This window comes from Lithobates pipiens, unplaced genomic scaffold (assembly GCF_037356315.1).
Source record: "Lithobates pipiens isolate NorthernLeopardFrog02 unplaced genomic scaffold, aLitPip1_a1.2 Scaffold_10, whole genome shotgun sequence".
Classification (NCBI taxonomy): domain Eukaryota; kingdom Metazoa; phylum Chordata; class Amphibia; order Anura; family Ranidae; genus Lithobates; species Lithobates pipiens.
Genome location: NW_027507686.1, coordinates 162,912,878 through 162,934,681, shown reverse-complemented (window position 1 = coordinate 162,934,681; position 21,804 = coordinate 162,912,878). Strand labels below are relative to the sequence as shown.

General features: G+C 42.8%; 1 protein-coding gene across 5 annotated transcripts in view; it reads right to left on the bottom strand.

The window, feature by feature from the left end:
- Positions 1-21,804, bottom strand: part of CDHR5 (cadherin related family member 5) — a 194,485-nt gene that overhangs the window by 8,382 nt on the left and 164,299 nt on the right. For 3 of the 5 annotated variants that reach the window (XM_077458846.1, XM_077458863.1, XM_077458880.1), the window contains exon 14: positions 852-1,030. In XM_077458846.1, coding sequence (XP_077314972.1) covers positions 852-1,030 — 179 coding nt within the window. The remainder of the gene's footprint in view (positions 1-851; positions 1,031-21,804) is intronic. The other 2 variants (XM_077458855.1, XM_077458871.1) reach the window with 1 other exon arrangement.

Sequence of the window (21,804 nt, the reverse complement as noted above, 5' to 3'; positions counted from 1 at the left end):
AAAAGCCAGCAGCTACAAATACTGCAGCTGCTGACTTTTAAAATAGTGACACTTACCTGTCCAGCGCGCCCGCGATGTCGGCACCCGAAGCCGATCTCTAGATCGACACTCGAGTGCTGCCGCCGCCATCTTGGGTATGGGAATCAGGAAATGGAGCCTTTCGGCTTCATTTCCCGGTTCCCTACTGCGCATGCGCGAGCCGCGCTGCGCAATGAGGATGGTCCCCGCTGCCTCTGGGATCTGTGTGTTTCCCAGCAGGCAGCGGGGCACTTGCGGGAAGGGGCGGGCACTTGCGGAAAGGGGCGTAAGTTACGCCCCTTTCCGCAGAGAGCTATCCCGGAAGTGGGTGCAGTTACCTGGATTATCCAGGTAACTGCACCCCCCTCCCCCCTGAAAGGTGCCGATTGTGGCACCGGAGGGGGGGAGGGTTCCGATGAGCGGAAGGTCCACTTTAGGGTGGACCTCCGCTTTAAATCCCAAGCAGTGTTTTCAGGCTGCCTGAGTTATCCCCTGCTGGAGAAAAGCTTCTCTTATTTTTATGCAAGCAGAGAATAAGGTGTTCTGTAGTCTGCAGGGGAGAACTGGGCAGCCTGACAGCACTGCTTTGGATTTCAGTGTTCAAGAATAAAGTTCATAAGAGGTGCTGGACCAGAACCCAGGAAGGTAGATGAAGCTCAATGACTCAACCTGCGCTACCAAAAGCGGTTTCCTCTTTGTTGTCTATATTTGCAGTATATTTTCATTTTGTTTATTAGAATGGTTAGAGATAGTATATTCTTAATAATATTAAAATGTATATGAATTATATGATTCCCCTTGTTTTTTAATTTTAAGATCTGTGTATTACTTACATCTCCTAAACCTCTTCCGAGCTTCCTTTTTATTGAGTTCCCATATTGTTTGTGAATAAGGAAGCCCAGTACAACCAGACACAGAGCAAGGATGGCTCCCAGGGTGGCACCGAGTGCTGCCATGTCGGTGGAAGTGTAGGACAAGACTTTCTCTGGAAAATCTAAAGAAGTGGAAAAATCTGAAGAGGTGAAAAAATAATATTAAGATGTGAATCTATGTACAGTTCATTGTTACATAATGAAATGAAAACAAGCTTTCTTAGTGACACAATTAAATAATATATCCAAAGTTAACTCAATATACCTGCACAATTGATACATAAGAAAAGATGAAGAAAAGCTGAAGCTAAACTAGTTCCTGGACTTCCAGGATTAGATATGATTGGATGTATAACAATACAAAAATATTCAGCACCCAGGAAAGCCTTGCAATAAAATTATTACACAGTGATAATAATAATGATAATAATAGTGATAATAACAATATTATCAATAATGCACCCTATATCAAAACCCCCCCAGCAGCTGGAGTCAACTTATCCCCCTAGACAAGCAAAAATCCAAATCACATTCTACTCCTAGCGCTTAAGAGTATTACAAAAAATAAAAAATTCCAAAATGTCCAAACCTAGTGTGAAATACTTGTATCTTCACTATATACTACACTTTAGTGAAAACAATGGTAAAATTGAACTCTCATCCAATGTTTAGACCCTCCAGTGTAAATGGATCTTAAAAAGGCATATACAGGTGATACTCGAAAAATTTGAATATTGTGCAAAAGTTTGTTTATTTCACTAATGCAACTTAAAAGGTGTAACTAATATATGAGATAGACTCATTAAATGTAAAACAAGATAGTTCAAGCCATGATATGTTATAATTGTGATGATTATGGCTTGCAACTCATGAAAACCCCAAATCCACAATCTCAGAAAATTTGAATATTACATGCAATCAATAAAACAAAGATTTTACATAGAACAATATCATACCTCTGAAAAGTATAAGCATGCATATGTACTCAGTACTTGGTTTGGGCCCCTTTTGCAGCAATTACTGCCTCAATGTGGTGTGGCATGGAATCTATCACTGCTGAGGTGTTATGGAAGACCAGAATGCTTCCATAGTGGCTTTCAGCTCTTCTGCATTGTTCGGTCTCATTTCTCTCATCTTTCTCTTGGCAATGCCCCATAGATTCTCTATGGGGTTCAGGTCAGGCAAGTTTGCCGGCCAATCAAGCACAGTAATACCACGGTCATTAAATCAGGTTTTGGTGCTTTTGGCAGTGTGGGCAGGTGCCAAGTCCTGCTGTAGTCAGCATCCCCATAGAGCTCGCCTGTGGAAGGAAGCATGAAGTGCTACAAAATCTCCTGGTAGACGTCTGTGTTGACCCTGGACTTAATGAAGCACTGTGGACCAACACCAGCAAATTACATGGCTCCCCAAATCAACACAGTGTGGAAACTTCACATGGGACTTCCAGCACCTTGCAGTGTGCCTCACCATTCTTAATCCATACTGTGGGTCCTTGGTTTCTAAATGAGATGCAAAATTTGCTCTCATTAGAAAAGAGAACCACTGAGCAACAGACCAGGTCTGTTTTTCTTTAGCCCAGGTAAGACGCTTCCGATGTTATTTGCAGGGGTGCCCAACCAGTGGCCCCCAGAGCCATCAGATGTGGCCCGTGACCTCCTGCTCTGGGATGACGAGTTGGCAAGCCCAGATTACAGGTTGCCTACCTGCCATGCCAGAGCATCAGTGTTGTGAATAAAGCCAGCAGTAGAGAAAGCAAGCAGCTGCGGAACAAAGCTGCATAAGCCAATACTCCCTGTATAGCACCAGCTCCTGTCATAGGTGGAGTGATACCAAATGCACTCTGCCTGGGACAGCAAGTTTATTACTAAAATGACAGTGTATATTTGGACATATCTGTTCTGCAGTGGTTTCTGGGCTGATTTCAAACTGATCTGCAGGTGTAGTGCAGAGCACCTGTGGCTTAACTGCACTGAGCCATAGACTCAGAAAGTGCACCACACCTGCAGGATAGAATAGAATTCTATGGCAAAGTACAGCTAACCCGCAGGAAAGCCACAGGTGCACTACGCTGCACCCACGGTGTCGGTAGACCGCAGACCATCAGTGTAAAAGCAGCCTTAGGCCTCTTTAACATGATCAATCTGATCCAATCGCACCCTCCATTCACCTCTCTGGAGCGGCAGATGTAAACAAACTTGTGTCCATTATACCTGCCTACCTCTAATCAGATCTACTAAAAAAAGCAGAAGGGGATCCGGTCCATTCCATTTGTTCAGATCAGAGGGCCCATAGAGAAGAGTGGGCTGTGTCTGTGTCCCCTTTGCATAGGCAGAGTGGACATGGAGCTGTCATCTGCCCACTCTGCTCATTGTGGCCCACAACTGCTTTTGGGGTTTTCATGAACTGTAAGGCATAATCATCACAATTATGACAAATCACAGCTTGAACTATCTTGCTTTGCATGTAATGAGTCTATCTCGTATATTAGTTTCACCTTTTAAGTTGCATTAGTAAAATAAATGAACTTTTGCACGATATTCACATTTTTTGAGTATCACCTGTATATATATTATTGGCCACCAGATGTCACACTCCCCCTTTTTCACTCTTCTCATCAAAAACTCATCAAAATCTACTGTTCTATATACAGTATCCTCCCAGAGAGAATAGCGAGCCAAAAACAATATAAACAACCACAGTGTAATAATCTCAAACACCATAAAGACAAACAATGTAGAATTGTGCTCACATATATATAAAAGTGTGGCACCCAATCCACTTAAAATGCCACTGGTGCATATATACCATCAATATCAAAAATCCCCTGCTGTGTCCCCCTCCCACAGGAATGGATTCTCACTAAATGTAGCGACCCATATACTGCATAGGGTCTTGGCAAGCATTCAGAATTTTGTCTTTTTGGACCCATCTTCCAGTCAGCCGGGTAGTGTTGAAATACCTCCAGGGAAGCATATAACCAAAGAAGCCTAATAGTTAGTGCTGAGCGAAACGCCCTGCTTGCTGCACAGTGCATTCTGCAGGGTGCAGTAAAAGCTGGTTATGAAGGAGCGTGGCTGGGAAACCGGCTGTAGCATCCTTAGCAACCGATAACATTTCAGCTGTCAATGGGCTGCCCTGTTGATAGCTGAATAAAAAAATAAATAAAACATTTGTATTTGTATCAGTAAAAATAGTAAAAAAAAAAATGGTGTGGCGCCCCCCCCCCCCCAGTCCATACCAGACCCGAAGTTGGATTTTAAGGGGAACCCCACGCCATTTAAAAAAAAAAGCCAGGAAGGGGGGGGGGGGTGAGTGCCATCCCGAAAAAGAAAAAAAAGAAAATGTTCTGCTAGCCATGAAGGCATACTGCCGAATGGCTGGCTTGCCATTTGACAGTTCTTATATAGGTAAGAGCAGGGCCACTTGGTGACAACACCTGGTGACAACACCTGGTGACACCGCTCCGCCATTGTGAGGTCACTAACCGGTGCTTAGTTTTCCTTTTAAATAGCCGGGTCCCGGCAATAGCAACCGCAAGTCAATTCAAATGTCATTTCACTTGTCTTTTTTTCTTTAGAAATGTAATTTTTGCTGCAGCATGTTCTATACATGCTACAGATACCCCACTTTACAGACAAAGGGGACCCCATAAGAACTGTAGTTAAAGAACATTTTCATTTTTATTGTTGCACTTTAAACATCATTAAATCACTGCTCCTGAAAAAACGATTGTTTAAAAAAAATATTTTTGCATTGAAACCCCTGGGCAGTACCTGGACCCCCATATCACCTTTTATTGCCAATTACTTGCATATAAGCCTTCAAAATGGCCACTTTTGATTTCTCATCTTCGGCTCCCATAGACTTCAATGGAGTTTGCTATTCAGGGTAGAACTTTACCCCTGTTCGGGAGTTCTGCTGCGTACCGAACAGGGGGGTGTTCAGCCCATCTGTATTCATAGTGCAGCAACCAGCAAATCACTTTATTAAAATAAAATTGCACTTACATAAGCAGAAAGATAAACTTCACATATAGGTAAAACAAATACCCACTACTTCCAGTTTCCGTTTCTGACACCACTTCCTCGATATGTTTCGTCATCAAGACTTTGTCCTGAGAAATACCTATATGTCAATTTTACCTTTCTGCTTAAGTGGGAGCTAATTTATTTAAATAACGTGGTTTACCAGTTACTGAACTATGAGGCTGCTTTGTTTATAAACATTCCTGGAGGTATTTTCCACTTTTATGCAGAGGAATAGCACACTGCCTGAACTTGTATATTGCTCAGGTGTGTGTCTGTTAAATAGGTGTGGTCACATTTTCTAGTGGATGAGGGACAAAAAAAGGGAGTGGATTGCTGAAATTGTAATCACCTCTTCTAAACTTTCAAACAGCAAATGGATCATTACTTGGACTTACATGACAAATGAAGTACCCCTGCTGGAAAACAAAAGGAAGGAGGAAAGAAATAACAGCTGATTCATGATTTACGGTAATATTTGTTCATTATTCATCCTATTCTATACTTCTCTTTTACCGCTGTTTTCATTAAAGTGCAGTATATAGTGAAGGTACAGGTATTTCACACTAAGTTTGGACATTTGGTATTGTGGGATTAAAAAAAAACCACCGGATGCCCCTAGGAGCAGCTGAAAAATATCTAAGGCCGCGTACACACGCGGGGACTGTTCGCCCAACTTTGTCCGTCAAACAGTTTCGGCAAACAGTCCGCTCAAAATTAGCATGGACGGACATGGCCACACACGACGGACGAACAGTTTGCTGAAACCGTGCGCGATGACGTGAACGGCACGTACGACGGGACGAAAAATACGACGTCCTATACACTGCATTATAACTTTCGGCGTGTAAATCCTTTCTGAGCATGCGCGGAACTTAGTTTGACGAACAAGCCTACACACGAGGGGACTGTTCGCTGAAACAAGGTTTCAGGGGACAGTTTTTCGGAATTTCCGAAAAACCTTGTTCAGCGGACTGTTCGCTGAAACTGTCCGCTGAAAGCCCACACACGAGCGGACTGTTTGCCGAAACACTGTTCAGCGGACAAAGTTGGGCGAACAGTCCCCGCGTGTGTACGCGGCCTGAGGCCTAAAGCTCACACAACCATTGTCATCATCTTTAGTTTGCTACCTTGTTCTAATTAAGGCCCCTTTCACATGGGCGTCATCCATTCAGTCACTTTTTGTTAAGAAAAAAAACTGATGAAAACAGATTCAGATTATATCAGTTAACATCAGTTTGCACATCTGTCTTCAGTTCACTTCAGTTTACATCAATTTATATTAGTTTACATCAATCTACATACATTTAAAAATCCTTTTTTTAACAGAAACTTTCCGATCGTATCCGCCTGGCCGTTTTTCAGGTGGACCTGATCAGAACTTCCATTCTCCTCTATGGAGTGGCAGGTGTAAACAGACATGCATTCATTGACACCCACCTACATCCAAGCCGATGTGATCTGCTAAAAACATATGTCCAGTGGATTGGATGGCAGTCGGTTGTAAACAGACAGGCGGTCCATTTGCATCTGACCACCCATAGAGGAGAGTGGCTGTGTCTGTGTTCACTCTGCATAAACAGACTGGACATGGACCTGTCATCTGCCTGCTCAGCAGGGATTCACAGATCACAGCCAGTGTCTACCTCATGTGAAAGGACCCTTTGTTGTTGCAGAAATCAATCCGAGGTGACAATTGTTTAAACAAAAACATGTTTCTTGTCTAAAAACAAACATTAACGGACCGGTTGTAAATGGATGGCATCCGTTATGTTTCAACGGATCTGGAGGTTGGCTGTTCTATTTAAAATGTCAGAACTAAGGATGAGCTGAACACCCCCCTGTTCGGTTCGCACCAGAACTTGCGAACAGACCTAAACTTCGTGTGAACTTTAGAACCCTATTAAAGTCTATGGGACGCAAACGTTCACAATCTAAAGTGCTAATTTTAAAGGCTAATATGCAAGTTACTGTCCTAAAAAGTGTTTGGGGACCTGGGTCCTGCCCCAGGGGACATGGATCAATGCAAAAAAAGTTTTAAAAACTGCAGTTTTTTCAGGAGCAGTGATTTTAATAATGATTAAAGTGAAACAATAAAAGTGTAATATTCCTTTAAATTTCGTACCTGGGGGGTGTCTATAGTATGCCTGTGAAGGGGCGCATGTTTCCTGTGCTTAGAACTGTCCCTGCACAAAGTTTCATTTGTGCAGGAAAAAAAGTGTTTTAAAATCACTTGCAGCTATATTGTCGGCTCCCGTAATACAGATACAGACTCAATGAGTGTTCTCTGTATTAGCCGACAATTCATTCATTCATTGATTTAAAAAAAAAAAAAAAAAAGCATGGGGGTTCCCCTAAATTCAATTACCAGGCCCTTCAGGTCTGGTATGGATATTAAGGGGAACCCCGTGTCAAATTTAAAAAAAAATTGACGTGGGGGTCCCCCTAAAAATTCATACCAGACCCTTTATCCGAGCACGCAACCTGGCAGGCCGCAGGAAAAGAGGGGGGACAAGAGAGCGCCCCCCCTCCTGAACCGTACCAGACCACCTGTCCTCAACATTGGGAGGATGCTTTGGGGGTCTGTGACCCCTCAAAGCACCATGTCCCCATGTTGATGTGGAGAAGGGCCTCATCCCCACAACCCTGAGCGGTGGTTTTGGGGGTCTGCGGGCGGGGGGCTTATCAGAATCTGGAAGCCCCCTTTAACAAGGGGACCCCCAAATCCCGCCCCCCCTGTTTGAAATGGTAAGGGGGCACCCCTACCATTTCACAAAGAAAGTGTAAAAATTGTTAAATAAGACAAACACACTTTTGAAAAATTCCTTTATTAAAAAAAAAAAAAAAACAAAAAAAAAAAAAAGATTGCAGCAGTGCTAATCCACTCTTGCTATCCAGCAACGGATCTCCGAGGTCCAGCGATGGATGATCATATCCAGCGACGGGGGATCTCTCAGTCCAGCGCTGTCCATACATCCGTCTTCTGTCTCCGCTGCGGAGACACTGCGGGGATCCCAGCGCTGACGTTTCTTATATTAGGAGGGTCCATTACGGCAGGTTTCCTTTACATCAGAGGGGGCGGGGTCACCCATACTTCATTAAGGAATCCCTGGCTCCCTCACCAGCTTCAGAGGGGGCGGAGTCACTTGACGGGTGGCCCCGCCCTCCTAATATAAGAAACGTCAGCGCTGGGATCTCCGCAGTGTCTCCGCAGTGGAGACAGAAGACGGATGTATGGACAGCGCTGGGCTGAGAGATCCCCCGTCGCTGGACATGATCATCCATCGCTGGATAGCAAGAGTGGATTAGCACCGCTGGAATCTTTTTTTTATTTTTAATAAAGGAATTTTTCAAAAGTGTGTTTGTCTTATTTAACCATTTTTACACTGAATTTAGGGGGAACCCCCACGCTTTTTTAAAAAAATCAATTAATGAATGAATTGTCGGCTAATACAGGGAACACTCATTGAGTGTTCTCTGTATTACGGGAGCCGACAATATAGCCGCAAGTGATTTTAAAAGACTTTTTTTCCTGCACAAATGACACTTTGTGCAGGGACATCTCTAAGCATGGGAAACATGCGCCCCTTCACAGGCATACTATAGACACCCCCAGGTACGAAATTTGAAGGAATATTACACTTTTATTGTTTCACTTTAATCATTATTAAAATCACTGCTCCTGAAAAAACGGCAGTTTTTAAAACTTTTTTTTGCATTGATCCATGTCCCCTGGGGCATGACCCAGGTCCCCAAACACTTTTTAGGACAGTAACTTGCATATTAGCCTTTAAAATTAGCACTTTAGATTTCTCCCATAGACTTGTACAGGGTGTTCCGGCTTTTCGAATTTGCCGCGAACAGCCCAAATTGTTCACTGTTCACTGAACAGGCGAACAGGCAATGTCTGAGTCGAACATGAGTTCGACTCGAACTCGAAGCTCATCCCTAGTCAGAACTGAACGGAGATGGATGTAAACGGATGATCATCTGTTTGTTGATAGAAATGAATTGCTATCCATTTTTCATTTGTCAATAGACAGATAAAAAAAAATCACAGACAAAATGCCCATGTGAAAATGGCCTAAAAGGTAATAATGTCAGTTATTGCCTTCCACAAAAAGCCACCTGATAGAGACACACAACTTATACTACCAAAAGGACAGGCACCACTTGGTTCAGCAAATGCTTTATATGTTTGAGTATTTTTTCACAACAGCCTGTAAGAAAGATCTGGCTCTGTCTGGGATCACTCCTGCTTCCTCTCATTGCTTTAATTTATTACTGATGCGTTCCTTCCAGGTCATATATTTCCTGGATTTTGACTTTGCTGGCTTTCTCTTGCCTCTTAGTCCGTCTCTCTGCCCTGCTCCATCCTGTATGTCTACCTTGCTCCATCCATGAACACGTGTTCTGTTTCTCACTCTAATGTGTGTTTTAGTCTGTCATTTCCCATGAGCATCTGTTGGACATTAATGAAGCTACAATTTCTGTTTGTTAGGAATCTACATCCGAATTTTGCTACCATATAGTCCTCTTGAATTAAGGCATTATCCTGAGCTATAGCCTTGTCTTTGCTGTTGTCTTCTGTATGGTGTTGTCTTTAATTCCTTTTTCGATTTCCTTGTTATTTCAGTTCACTTTATTTTGTTATTTCTTGCTACATCTTAGTCAGGCTTCAGCACTTTTGTTTAGCCCCCTGCTAGTTCAAGACCTTGAGTCTAAGCTTTTTATAATTCTAGTGTCTTGTCTTTTGTTCATCAGTCCATTCCAGTTATGTGGCCTCCTAGCTGGTGTGTCTTCCTTGTTTGATTGCTGATTGTTCTTTTAGCTTCTGATCTTCAGCTGTCTTCTTAGGCAATACCACTGGTTACTAACAATATTTCTGCCAGCCGTGTCCCTTACTCCAGCACTAGGTGTATCCAAACCCCTTGGCCTGGCTAGGATTTCCTTGCTAGTCATTGTATTTGGAGTCAATCTGTGGATAGTATAGAAAGGAACAAAGACCAACAGAGAACATAGACCCGAAGTGTTCCGGGGTCATGTGGTCAGTATGCCTAAAAGGGGGCATACCCAAGTATGAAATGAAATAAAAATAAAAGGGAATGGGTGGGTGGGACACAAGAGCCTATGACCACGAGGGGAGGAGGCAAATGAGGGCAAGCTTTATGCAGCCTAACTCCTCCTACAAATACCGGCTGACCTTAGGTCAGCCTTACACTTCTACTCGGAGTCAATTTGTGGATAGTATGGAAAGGAACAAAGACCAACAGAGAACATAGACCTGAACTGTGTCAGGGCCACGTGGTCAGTATGCCTAAAAGGGGGCAAAAATAACCACAGTAGGATGAAAGCTTAACAACCGGATTTATTACACATTGAATTAACGTATGACCTGCCATACACTTGTGGTATCCCAAAAGTGGCACTGGGACATACCCAGAGAAACAAGACGACCTCCACCTACCCAACTACCAAATAATAAAGGATGGGGCCCCCTGGCGCAAAAGCTACTCCTATCCTGAAAGAATAGCCAAAATATGCTTAAGGGTCCAGACCCCGTTTGGCAAAACAAGGGGGTGGCAATGAAGTATGCATTTGGCTGCAGAGAGGGGAGCTCTAGGAAAGGCAACAGAGGACAATCCCAGGGTTTGACAAATGTAATACTGACAAGCTGGTTTAAAACCAACACCGGCCACCACGCCTTGCCAGGCTCCAAGAACCTAATAACAGTGCTGACCCCCGATTGCTGCGTCTTGCAAGCATGCAGATGTAATAGAAAAGGCAGGGTGCCAAACCAGTTGATTGGCCAAAAGTAAGTGAGGCCCTGGGCCAGAAGCGCAACTCCCCTGGCCTCAGGAACCACAAAAGGCCAGCTATAGCGCTGCCTTGAGCACCAAGCTGGTGACCAACGCAAAAGGAGACCTGAGAGCATGTAAGATATGTCACGAAAAATATGACCCACAACGGGAAGACTGCTGAGCACAGCAGGAGGGCTACTCTTCTGGAAGACCTGAGGATGGTTTAAATAGAGTGCACAGAAAATAAAGAAAAGCCTGACAGGGTCTTCCTACAACATGAAATGCTGAGGGGCAAAAAACAGAAAGAAAATAGGAACTGGATGAAAACCGTCAGGACTAGGAAACCTTGACCAGAAAGCCTGGAAAACATACCAAGCAGTGTCATGAGCCTACCTGGTATTTAAAATAAAGACTAAATGATCAAGGCTGCTGCGTCAGCCAAATGGAAATCCAATCCATCACAAATGCTGCAAACTGAAGAGAAGGCATGACGCCGGCATCTGCATCCGAAACCTGGGATTACTGGTACTGGCCTAGGCACTGAGAGGGTTTCTGGAATCCACCAAAACCCCCCCTCGCATTGAAATACTGCCAACAGAGCAAAGAGTTGAAGCTAGCTATGTGAGAAAAATGAAGCCTTGCGATGGTCTGGGTTCTGAGAGAGGGTGAGCTACTGTGCTCCAACCCCTCCAGCTGGCAAAGGAGTGAAAGAAGCGAAGTCCCCAATATGCACCGCTTGAGACATGAGAAATGAGATTAACATGGGAAAACATGAGAAACATGGGAAAACGAGAGAAACCTGGGAAAACTAGAGAAACCTGGGAAAATTAGAGAAACATGAAAACGTGAGATGGCATAGAAACAACAAGATGCATGAGAAACATAAATTGCATGAGAAACGTGAGATTTGTACGAAATATGTAAGCAGCGTAAGAACAGATGAGGAGAATTGCCACCGAACAAACTAATTAAAAACAATCACCTCAATCTGTTAAACCCATAGACGTGATGGGTAACCTGCAGTGGAAGAACATAGACAATTCAGCTGTGTGAAAACGACCAGAGAACATAACAGAAAAAGCAGCTCATGACATAACACCCGTGGTACCTGACAAGTATGAGGATGTGGGTGCAGAAATGACAAGAACAGAGCATGAATGTGAACCTAATGACAACATCCCCTACTATATGCAGTAAGCGAACCCGAGCAACCTGCCGCGCCAAGACAGGAAATTGAAAACTAACACTCAGGGCTAAGGTACCCACAGACCTTGGTGGGTAGTAGTAAAGGTGTAATGGTGAACGTGCACGTATGATGTATGGAAAAAAAACAGGCGAGAAGATTGTGGGACAACAATCAATTAAAAACAAAACCTCAGCCCGTATAGATCTGTAGATGTGACAGATCCTGGATGTGAGCACTAGCATAATGAAAATGCAGCGATACTAAAAGCAATGACATGAAAAGGCATGTGACATGAAACGTGAGAAACACTGGAACCGTAAGAAACACTGGAACCGTAAGAAACACTGGACACATATGAAACACTGGACACATATGAAAGACAGGACACATATGAAAGACAGGACACATATGAAAGACGGCACTAGTAAGAACATGAGAAGTGTAAGAAACATGAGAAACGTAAAAAAAAGTGAACTGGCATGGGAAGCGAAAAAAATTGCATGAGAAACCGTAAATTGCATGAGAAAACCAAAAATTGCATGAGAAACCAAAAATCGCATGAGAACAGTAAATTGCATGTATGAGGTATGGAATACAGGCAAGAAAATAGTGGGACACCAATGAATTTTAAAATGAAACCTCAGCCCGTATGGATCTGTAGACGTGACAGATTCTGGATGTGAGCACTAGCTAACAGAAATGCAGCGAACTAAAGGCATATGACATGAAATGTGAGAAACGCGGGACACGTGAGAAACGCGGGACACGTGAGAAACGCGGGACACGTACGAAATACGGGACACGTACGAAATACGGGACACGTACGAAATACGGGACACGAAGGAACATGAAAAAGTCAAACAAACATGAATTGGCATGAGAAGCGAAAAATTGCATGAGAAACCGTAACCTGCATGAGAAACTAACTGCATGAGAAACCATAACTGCATAAGAAACCGTAAATTGCATGAGAAACATAAATCGCATGAGAAACGTAAATAGAATGAGAAACCTAAATTGCATGAGAACTGTAAATTTGCAAGCGAACCATAGACTTGCATGAGAACGTAAATTGCATGAGAAAAATTGAAATTGCATGAGAAGAACGTGAATTGCATGAGAAAAGGTGAACTGCATGAGAAAACCTGAATTGTGTGAGAAAACCTGAATTGCATGAGAAAACCTGAATTGCATGAGAAAACCTGAATTGCATGAGAAAACATGAATTGCCTAAGAAATGTATATAGGTCAGTACGTTGCATGGGTAAGTTACGTAAAAGTAGTGAGAGAAAGGTAGGATCAGGCAGACTGTTACAATCAGGCATGAACAGTTCTTTGCCATGACTGCATGATTCTTGTGAATTAACGCTCCGGGCATCTTGTTTGGACACCTAACAGAGTAAAACAAAGATGGCTGGCAGACCTTCTGTGGACAAATAATGAATGCACCATGTGGCACAGTGACAGTAATACAAGCATATGCATCCAAGAGACAGCTGTCAGAAGAGATAGTAAAGACTCACGCTCATCCTAACAACAAAGGGAACATACACAGTGACCAATGCAACAAAGGGGTTACATTTCAGGCGATTTGCATAACTCCATCCATTCACCATGCCCTAGAGACCACGCGGATCCTCCGATGATGCCACCCGCCCACACCTACCGGAAACCGCAACCACCGGAAGAGAGAAGCTGATGAGATCCTCGCAGCCTACCGCGCTGCCGCTCTGCTATCCGCAAACCGGAAGTGACGAGTGTTGACCTGCCCTAACCCGGACATGACGTGCGACTCACACGAGAGCCTACGACCACGAGGGCAGCCTGACTCCTCCTACAAATACAGGCTGACCTGCGGTCAGCCATACACTTATACTGTATAATTTTCAAGGCTACCAAATTTGGAACTCCTAAAAGCATTGTGACTACTGGGGGAAAAAAATACCTCCTTTTTTAACAACCACTTTGTATAATCTCCCCCTTTTAATTTAGTTATCCATGAATCAATGATAATAGATTTAAGCTACAATCTTTCAATAAAACCACTCCCTAGTGGCTGTTCTAACCTGTTATTTTAATAGCATATTTATGCTTGCCGGATTTCATTGATTCACTACTTAAATTAATCGGTACCAAAATTAAAACGAGGAGGTGTTTGAAAGTTGTTAAAAAGGAAGGAAGTATTCTGGATCCACAGTACATCTTGGAAGAAGAATCGCAGTGGCTGCTAGTGGCAAAGCAGGATCCATAAAGATATGGATGAGCGAGTGTGGGGTGGAGGAACTTGACTGGCCTGCACAGAGCCCTGACCTCAACCCGATTGAACACCTTTAGGATGAATTTGAGCGGAGACTGAGAGCCACGCCTTCTCGTCCACATCAGTGCCTGATGTCACAAATGTGCTTCTGGAAGAATGGTCAAACATTCCCATAGACACACTCCTAAACCTTGTGGACAGCCTCCCAGAAGAGTTGAAGCTGTTATAGCTGCAAAGGGTGTCAAAACTCAATATTGAACCCTACGGCCTAAGACTGGGATGCCATTAACCCCTTCAGATCTGCGCTATAGTCTAATGATGGCTACAGCACGGATCTGCTTTGCCGGGAGGCCGTCAATAGACATCCTCCCCTTTGCACGCTCCCCCGCGTTGTGATAACTGAGTCAGTGAGACACGGGTGGTCACAGATTGGAGTAAGGGGTCGATTCCGGCCCCTTACCACGTAATCAGATGTCAGCCAATGACAGCTGATCACCTGATGTAAACAGAAGATTGGTAATAGTCTTTTTTTTCTTCGCATGCTGACAGCGGGAGGAGAAGAAAAATTTGATCACCAGCTTCTGTTGAAGGGACATCGGTCCTGAAGAGGAAGAGGGGAAGCCGCCTCATATGTGCCTACCAGTCCCGTCTGCCAGTGCCACCTGCCAGTGCCACGAATCAGTGCCCACAGTGTCACGAATCAGTGCCCCCCAGTACATAAGTGCCAGCAATCAGTGCTACCTATCAATGCCCACCAGTGTTGCCAATCAGTGCCACCTAACAGTGCTGCCTATCAGTGTCACCTACCAGTGCCGATCAGTGCCCATCACTGCCACCCATCAGTGCCCATCAGTGCCACCTATCAGTGCTCATCAGTGCCAGCTATCAGTGCCACCTATTAGTGCCCTTCAGTGCCACCTATCAATGCCCTTAAATGCTGCCCATCAGTGCCACCCATCAATGCTATCTCTCAGTGCCCACCAGTGCCACCTCATCAGTGCCCACCAGTGCTGCCTATTAGTGCCCATCAGTGCTGCCATATCAGTGTCCACCAGTGCCACCTTATCAGTGCCCGTAAATGCAGCCTATCGGTGCCCATCAGTGCAGCCTATCAGTGCCCATCAGTGTAGCCTCATCAACGTACATCAATGAAGGAGAAAAAGTACCGGTTTTGTATTTTTTTTGTATTTCTGTCTTTTAAATTTTTTTTTAACAAAAAGTAAAAAACCCAGATGGGATCAAATACCACCAAAAGAAAGCTCTATTTGTGGGGGAACAGCGCTGAAAGCTGAAAATTGGTCTGGGCAGGAGGGGGGTTTAGATACCCAGTAAGCAAATGGTTAAAGTTCTTGTGCGTGTAAAGGCGTCCCAATACTTTTTATAATATAGTATATATAAAAAACTTGGTCAAGGCACTTTAAAATATGTCCACATATTCTGCTCTCCTACAAACTGTCATAAAGTAAATACAATTATCAGTTATATGATAAACACAATAAGGGTTGTGGGATAAATTTAACGGATCTCTAAATAAGTATCTACATTTCCATGCAGGGCTATGCTGGTATGTCTTGTTTACAGGCAACTCTCTTATAAATAAATACAACACTATCCATTGTGCCATTCAAAAATGAGAACTGAATATAAATGTAAAGTGATCATGGTGAAGCATAACAGGTGTGTACATAGGTAATCATATGCTCAAAGTAGCCATTGGTCGTACGGTATATGAGGTGTGTCTATTAAATAACGAGACTGTGATCCCACCTAGTAAACAAAGCAGTCAGAACCAGCTATAACTGCATGCGTGGTGACCTTGAACATGTTTGAACCTGCATGACAAGCAGCAACACTCTATGACGTAGATTGTGAGTTGCCATTTAGTTTGGTTGTGTTTTCTGTAGTGTGCTAAAAAAATGCTAAGCTAATAAGTGGAACAACGTGTCAATTTGAAATTTTTAGTACCATTACACAAAACATCAACAGAATGTTTTCAAATGCTTACTACAGCTTATGGGGATGACGGCCTGTCTTGTACACTTGTGTTTGAGTGTTTAAGTTACATAGTTAGTAAGGTTGAATAAAGACACAAGTCCATCCAGTTCAACCTGAGTGAGTGTCTACAATTGTCCCTATCCCTGTACATTGCACACTCACATTGGTCCCTACACCCTACACATTGGCCCCTACATCCTAAGTGGCACAAAAGATTCAGCGAGGGACATGAGAATGAATTCCCAATAGTTAAATCAGTGCATAAAGTGACACCTTTTGAGTCAGTTAATGCTGTAAAGAAGAAAACAGCGGATGTTTTGAAACAGCTGACAAAAATAGATTTTCTCCATGTCTTCAACAAAGTGGAAAACAAGACTGCAGCAATGTATTAGTGCAAATTGAGAATATATTGAAGGTGACAAGCATTACTTTTGTAATGCATATAAATAAAGGAGAGTTATTTAATAAATCTCATTATATAATCACTTCAGCCCCGGAAGATTTTACTCCATTAATGACCAGAGCATTTTTTGAGATACGGCACTACTGTGTCGCTTTAACTGACAATTGCGCGGTCATGCAACACTATACCCAAACAAAATTTACGTCCTTTTTTCCCACAAATTCAGCTTTCTTTTGGTGGTATTTGATCACCTCTGCAGTTTTTATGTTTTGCGCTATAAACAAAAAAAAGCAGACAATTTTGAGAAAAAAAAGCAATCATTTTTACGTTTTGGCTATAATAAATATCCCCCAAAAATATATAAAAAAACTAATTTCTTCCTCAGTTTAGGCCGATATGTATTCTTCATCATATTTTTGGTAAAAAAAAAAAAATCGCAATAAGTGTATATTGATTAGTTTGCACAAATGTTATAGCGTCTACAAAATAGGAGATAGATTTATGTCATTTTTATTATAATTCTTTTTTTATTAGTAATGGCAGTGATCTGCATTTTTTTATCGGGACTGCGACATTGCAGTGGGCAGAGCTACAAATAGCCACTGATTACTGTATAAATATCACTGGCAGGGAAGGGGTTAAACACTATGGGGGATCAAGAAGTTAAGTGTGTTCCCTCAGCGTGTTCTAACTGTAGGGGTCATGGCCTACCACTGACATGACAGAGATCACTGCTCCCGATCACTGGGAGCAGTAGATCCCTGTCATGTCACTAGGCAGAACAGGGAAATGCTTTGTATACATAGGACTCTCCTCTCAGAGATCGTGGGCTGCTGGCGGACATCAAGTTTGCAGGACCCGCTGGCATGCTCCTGGGCCCACGGCGGTGCTCACACAGCTGCTATCCTGCTCTTGCGGATTGACGTACAGGTATATCAGTTTGCGCAGGAGTGCCATTCTGCTGACGTATATCGGGTGGCACAGTGGTGTAGTGGTTAGCACTCTCACCTAGCAGTAAGTAGGGTTGCTGGTTCGTATCCCAACCATGACACTACCTGCCTGGAGTTTGCATGTTCTCCCTGTGCCTGCGTGGGTTTCCTCCCACAATCCAAAGACATGCAGGTAGGTTAATTGGCTTCTGTCTAAAAAAAAAAATGGCCCTAGTATATGAATGGGGACCTTGGATTGTGGGCTCCTTGAGGGTAGGGACCAATGTGAGTGTGCAATGCACAGGGATAGGGACAATTGTAGACACTTACTCAGGTTGAACTGGATGGACTGGTGTCTTTATTCAACCTTACTATGAAACTATACCGACATGAGCAGGTCGGCAAGTGGTTAATAGACACACCTCGTATAGTGGGTAAATATCTAATTGTCCACTCATATTAGAGGGGTCCACCACAACGAACTACGCAATCAAGCATACTTTATATGAGGCATGGCAGACATGCTGGGTATTAATAGCAGCCATTGATCATATATTGTGGATTAATATCCATGTGTCCACTCTAATTTATTTTATTTTTTTTGAGAGGGGGGGTCTACCACTACACACTATACACTATATAATCAAGCATACTTTATATGAGGCATGGCAGGCATGCTGGTTATTACTATGGTGGTAAGTAGGATTTGATCTCTCAAATACAAGACTCAAAAGCCCAGCATCTACCGGATTATGTCTCATTTCTGCGAGTGGTGCACTCATTAGGTATGTAAAAGTTTTCCAATCCATTTCAGGCCTAAGGTTGCCGATAAAGAATACAGTAAAAAACGAATAAATACTTGTACTATTTGAAAAAAAATTACGTTCAAAACCCTGCAGCTGCTGTCCACTAAGTGCTAAATCAACTTCATAAATCAAATATCAATATTACAGCGCTTACAGTACAAAATGTATGTGTATGTATAACAGTGACAAACAGAGAAAACACTTGAAAACAGTCCAAAGTCTTTTCAAAAAATTACATATAAAGTGCTCAGTGCTCCAAACTCCATAGACAAAATGCTGAAGTTCTTCAAGTAAACATGCTGTGCCATGTGCCACACTCCCTTCTCGTATCCCCACTCACCCGAGAAAATGGACCTTCAGCTTTTCAGTCTGGGGGTTAAACACACACGTGTTTGGTTTTATGCCCTGTACACATGACCAGTTTTCCCATCGGAATAAACTCTGAAGGTTTTTCCGACGGAATTCCGCTGAAGCTGTCTTGCGTACACACGATCACACCAATTTCCGACCGTCAAGAACGCGATGACATACAACATGTACGACGGGACTAGAAAAAGGAAGTTCAATAGCCAGTAGCCAATAGCTTCAGTCTCGTACTTGCTTCAGAGCATGCGTCGTTTATGTTACATCAGAACAGCATACAGACGAGCAGTTTTCCCAAGAGGAATTAGTTCCGTCGGAAAAATATAGAACATGTTCTCTTTCTAGGTCCGTCAGAATTCGATGTAAAAAGTCAGATGGGGCATACACACGGTCTGAATATATGATGAAAAGCTTCCGTCTGACTTTTCCTGACGGAAATTTTGACTGTGTGTTCGCGGTATAAGGAATACCAAGGCCTCTTTGGCCTCTTTATTGAGGTCTCTAAAATGTAAATTTTTGGGGCAGCTGGAATATCCACCAGGCTCAATAAAAGAAAAAGGTACTCCTAGTGAAGCACAGTAAGAAAGATTTTTGTGCGCAATAAAAAAAATCCACTTACAAAATCTCTGAATAAAACGGGCATTGGAACAATAACGAGGCTCTTCCGGGTACACCCCAACTCGGCATGCGTTCCACAGAGGGTGGAAGTGACGTCTTTGCAAGGCCAGAAATTACATCAGAGCATTTCACCCCACAGGGAATCATTAAGGACATGATGTTTGTCACTTATATACATACACATATATTTTGGACTGTAAGCACTATAATATTGATATGTAATTAAAGAATACAATACAACCAATCCATCAAATTTTTCACATAGACTTGCAGTGTGGCATCAAATGTTTGGCCTCTTTTGGGGGGTCACATGTCACCACATCTTCTCCAAATCCATATGAAAAAAAAAAATCAATGAATGTAAAATACAAAAAACCCACTGATTTAAAAAAAAGGAACTAAATATCAAACTATATTAACCCAGGAGCTTCCAGTTCAGAAATCTATTTTTTTTCTAACACCAGTTGATTGAAATTTCCTCCTCTCAGGTTCCTATACACTCCTTTAACCACCTATCATTTCAACATGCTAGTATCCCTATTCTGTACCAGGGCCAAAAGTCTAGCTGTAGGAGATCTGAGATTAAATGTGGTAGTATAAGAAGTAGATCAAATAAATATCTTTGAATGGGTCTCTGATAGTTTTCCCCACATAGAAGGACCTGCAAATTAAGGTCAACGTGTGAGCTACTCTCTCCTTACTGCAATGCATTCCCTGCCCCTAAGGAGCCTTCCCATGGACAGGGGAAGGGATGGTTCCCATATCATACTTGAACAGAAACCACAACTACTACATTTGGGCACTCCATCTTAATTTTTCCTATGTATCTGTCTCCCCCAGGAAATGGGTGAGCCTTTCTAAACACACATCATGGGTGTGCAGGTGTCCTTAATTCTAAAAGAAAAAAGTACATCCAGCACTTACAGGTAGCTCCTGAACAACATGATTACTGACTGGTGGTCATAGAAGGAAATGGCACAGGCCTTTTTATTATTTTTTATATCATCACAGTAGAACACTAGAGGCACATCTGCAGAGGAAAGCTTATGACTATACAGTGGCATCGCTATAGGGGTACGAACCGCACCCGGATGACGCCATCAAGTAGGATGTGCTACCAAACCTAGTGATGCCACTTTGACTTTGACTTTAGACTGCCCACCCTTCAGAATGCAGAGGGAAGAGCAGGCAGCAAAATTGAAGTGAAACCCTACAGCCATACGCTACTCGCTCTTACCCACATCAGGATTTTTTTTTTTCAGAAGGTATATTCTATTTTGCCTTTTTTTATTCCTGGGTATATACTTGTTTCTGACAGTGGCCAAGCAGCCTTTTGTTTGTAGCCCATCACTTGTGCAGTAAAGCAGTGATGCAGTGATGCATGGCTCAGTTGGGACCCAAAGCTCTGAAGTACATCTACACACATGCAGAATATGGGTTGGGGGCACAAATGTCATTTTCACCTAGGCGAGAAAAAATACTGTACATACCCAATTGTGGGAGAGGGGGGGGAGGAGGCAGGGCAATATGAGAATTAGTTTAGGGCAAAGATCAGCTTTAACTCTAAAGTCTATCAAGTGATCAAGTCTTAAGTCTTAATGGATCGAAATATGGCTGGTTCAATCCATGGATGACCACTGTGGTTGAACAGAAGTCGATCCACCGATTGACTTTTGCTTAGCCACTCTTTTGGAACATTTTTGCTCGATTAGTGCCATAGGGCAGACTATAGACTGCAGTGCTGATCAGTATATTCTGAAAGCAGGGAAGTCTCCCTGCTGTCAGAATACAAAGATACAGTGGGGAGGATTCCCCCATTCAACTTGAATGTGTGGATGGGGGAGTCGGATCAGTATTTTTTTAAATCAAATTACTGGTTGAACAAATAAAACTGACTGTTCTATGGCCAGCCTTACTAGTTAGTTCACCTGAGATAGCTGTGCACTCTAGGAGTATTTTTTTGGGAGATTCCAGATAGTTCCTTCCAGCTAGCAGTGTTATTGTGTAGGGCAATGCAGAAGTGCCATGATTCAGTGATACCTTCTATGGTAATTGCAGTGATAGCTGATTGTATGTTGGGGGCTGAATTGTATATGTTATGGGGATACTATGATAAATGAGAAGATGACTGGGCAACTTACCATTTTCATAGTAAGCTTAGCAATTTCAGCTCCCATGATTTATATGGTTTATTTAGCTACACTCATAATCTAAATAAGCTAACAGCAGGTTGGTGTTATTGTATTTTATCACAGCCCCCATAGGACTCTGTTTTGAAGATGTAAATTAAAATGAAAAGTGGATGGAGAGCTAAGTAGCTACTGGATGCTATAACAGTATAAGATCTGTATGATTAATGTATTACTACACATCTAAAGTTTAAGCAGTTCATATTTTGTCTACCCCGGTTCCTCCTTTTCAACCTCATCAACAAGCTAATTATACTTCTAAATAAAAACATAATTTTTTAAGATCCAATGATGTTATCACTGGGTCTTTGTGTTTCTCTATTCAATGTAGGCAGATCATGG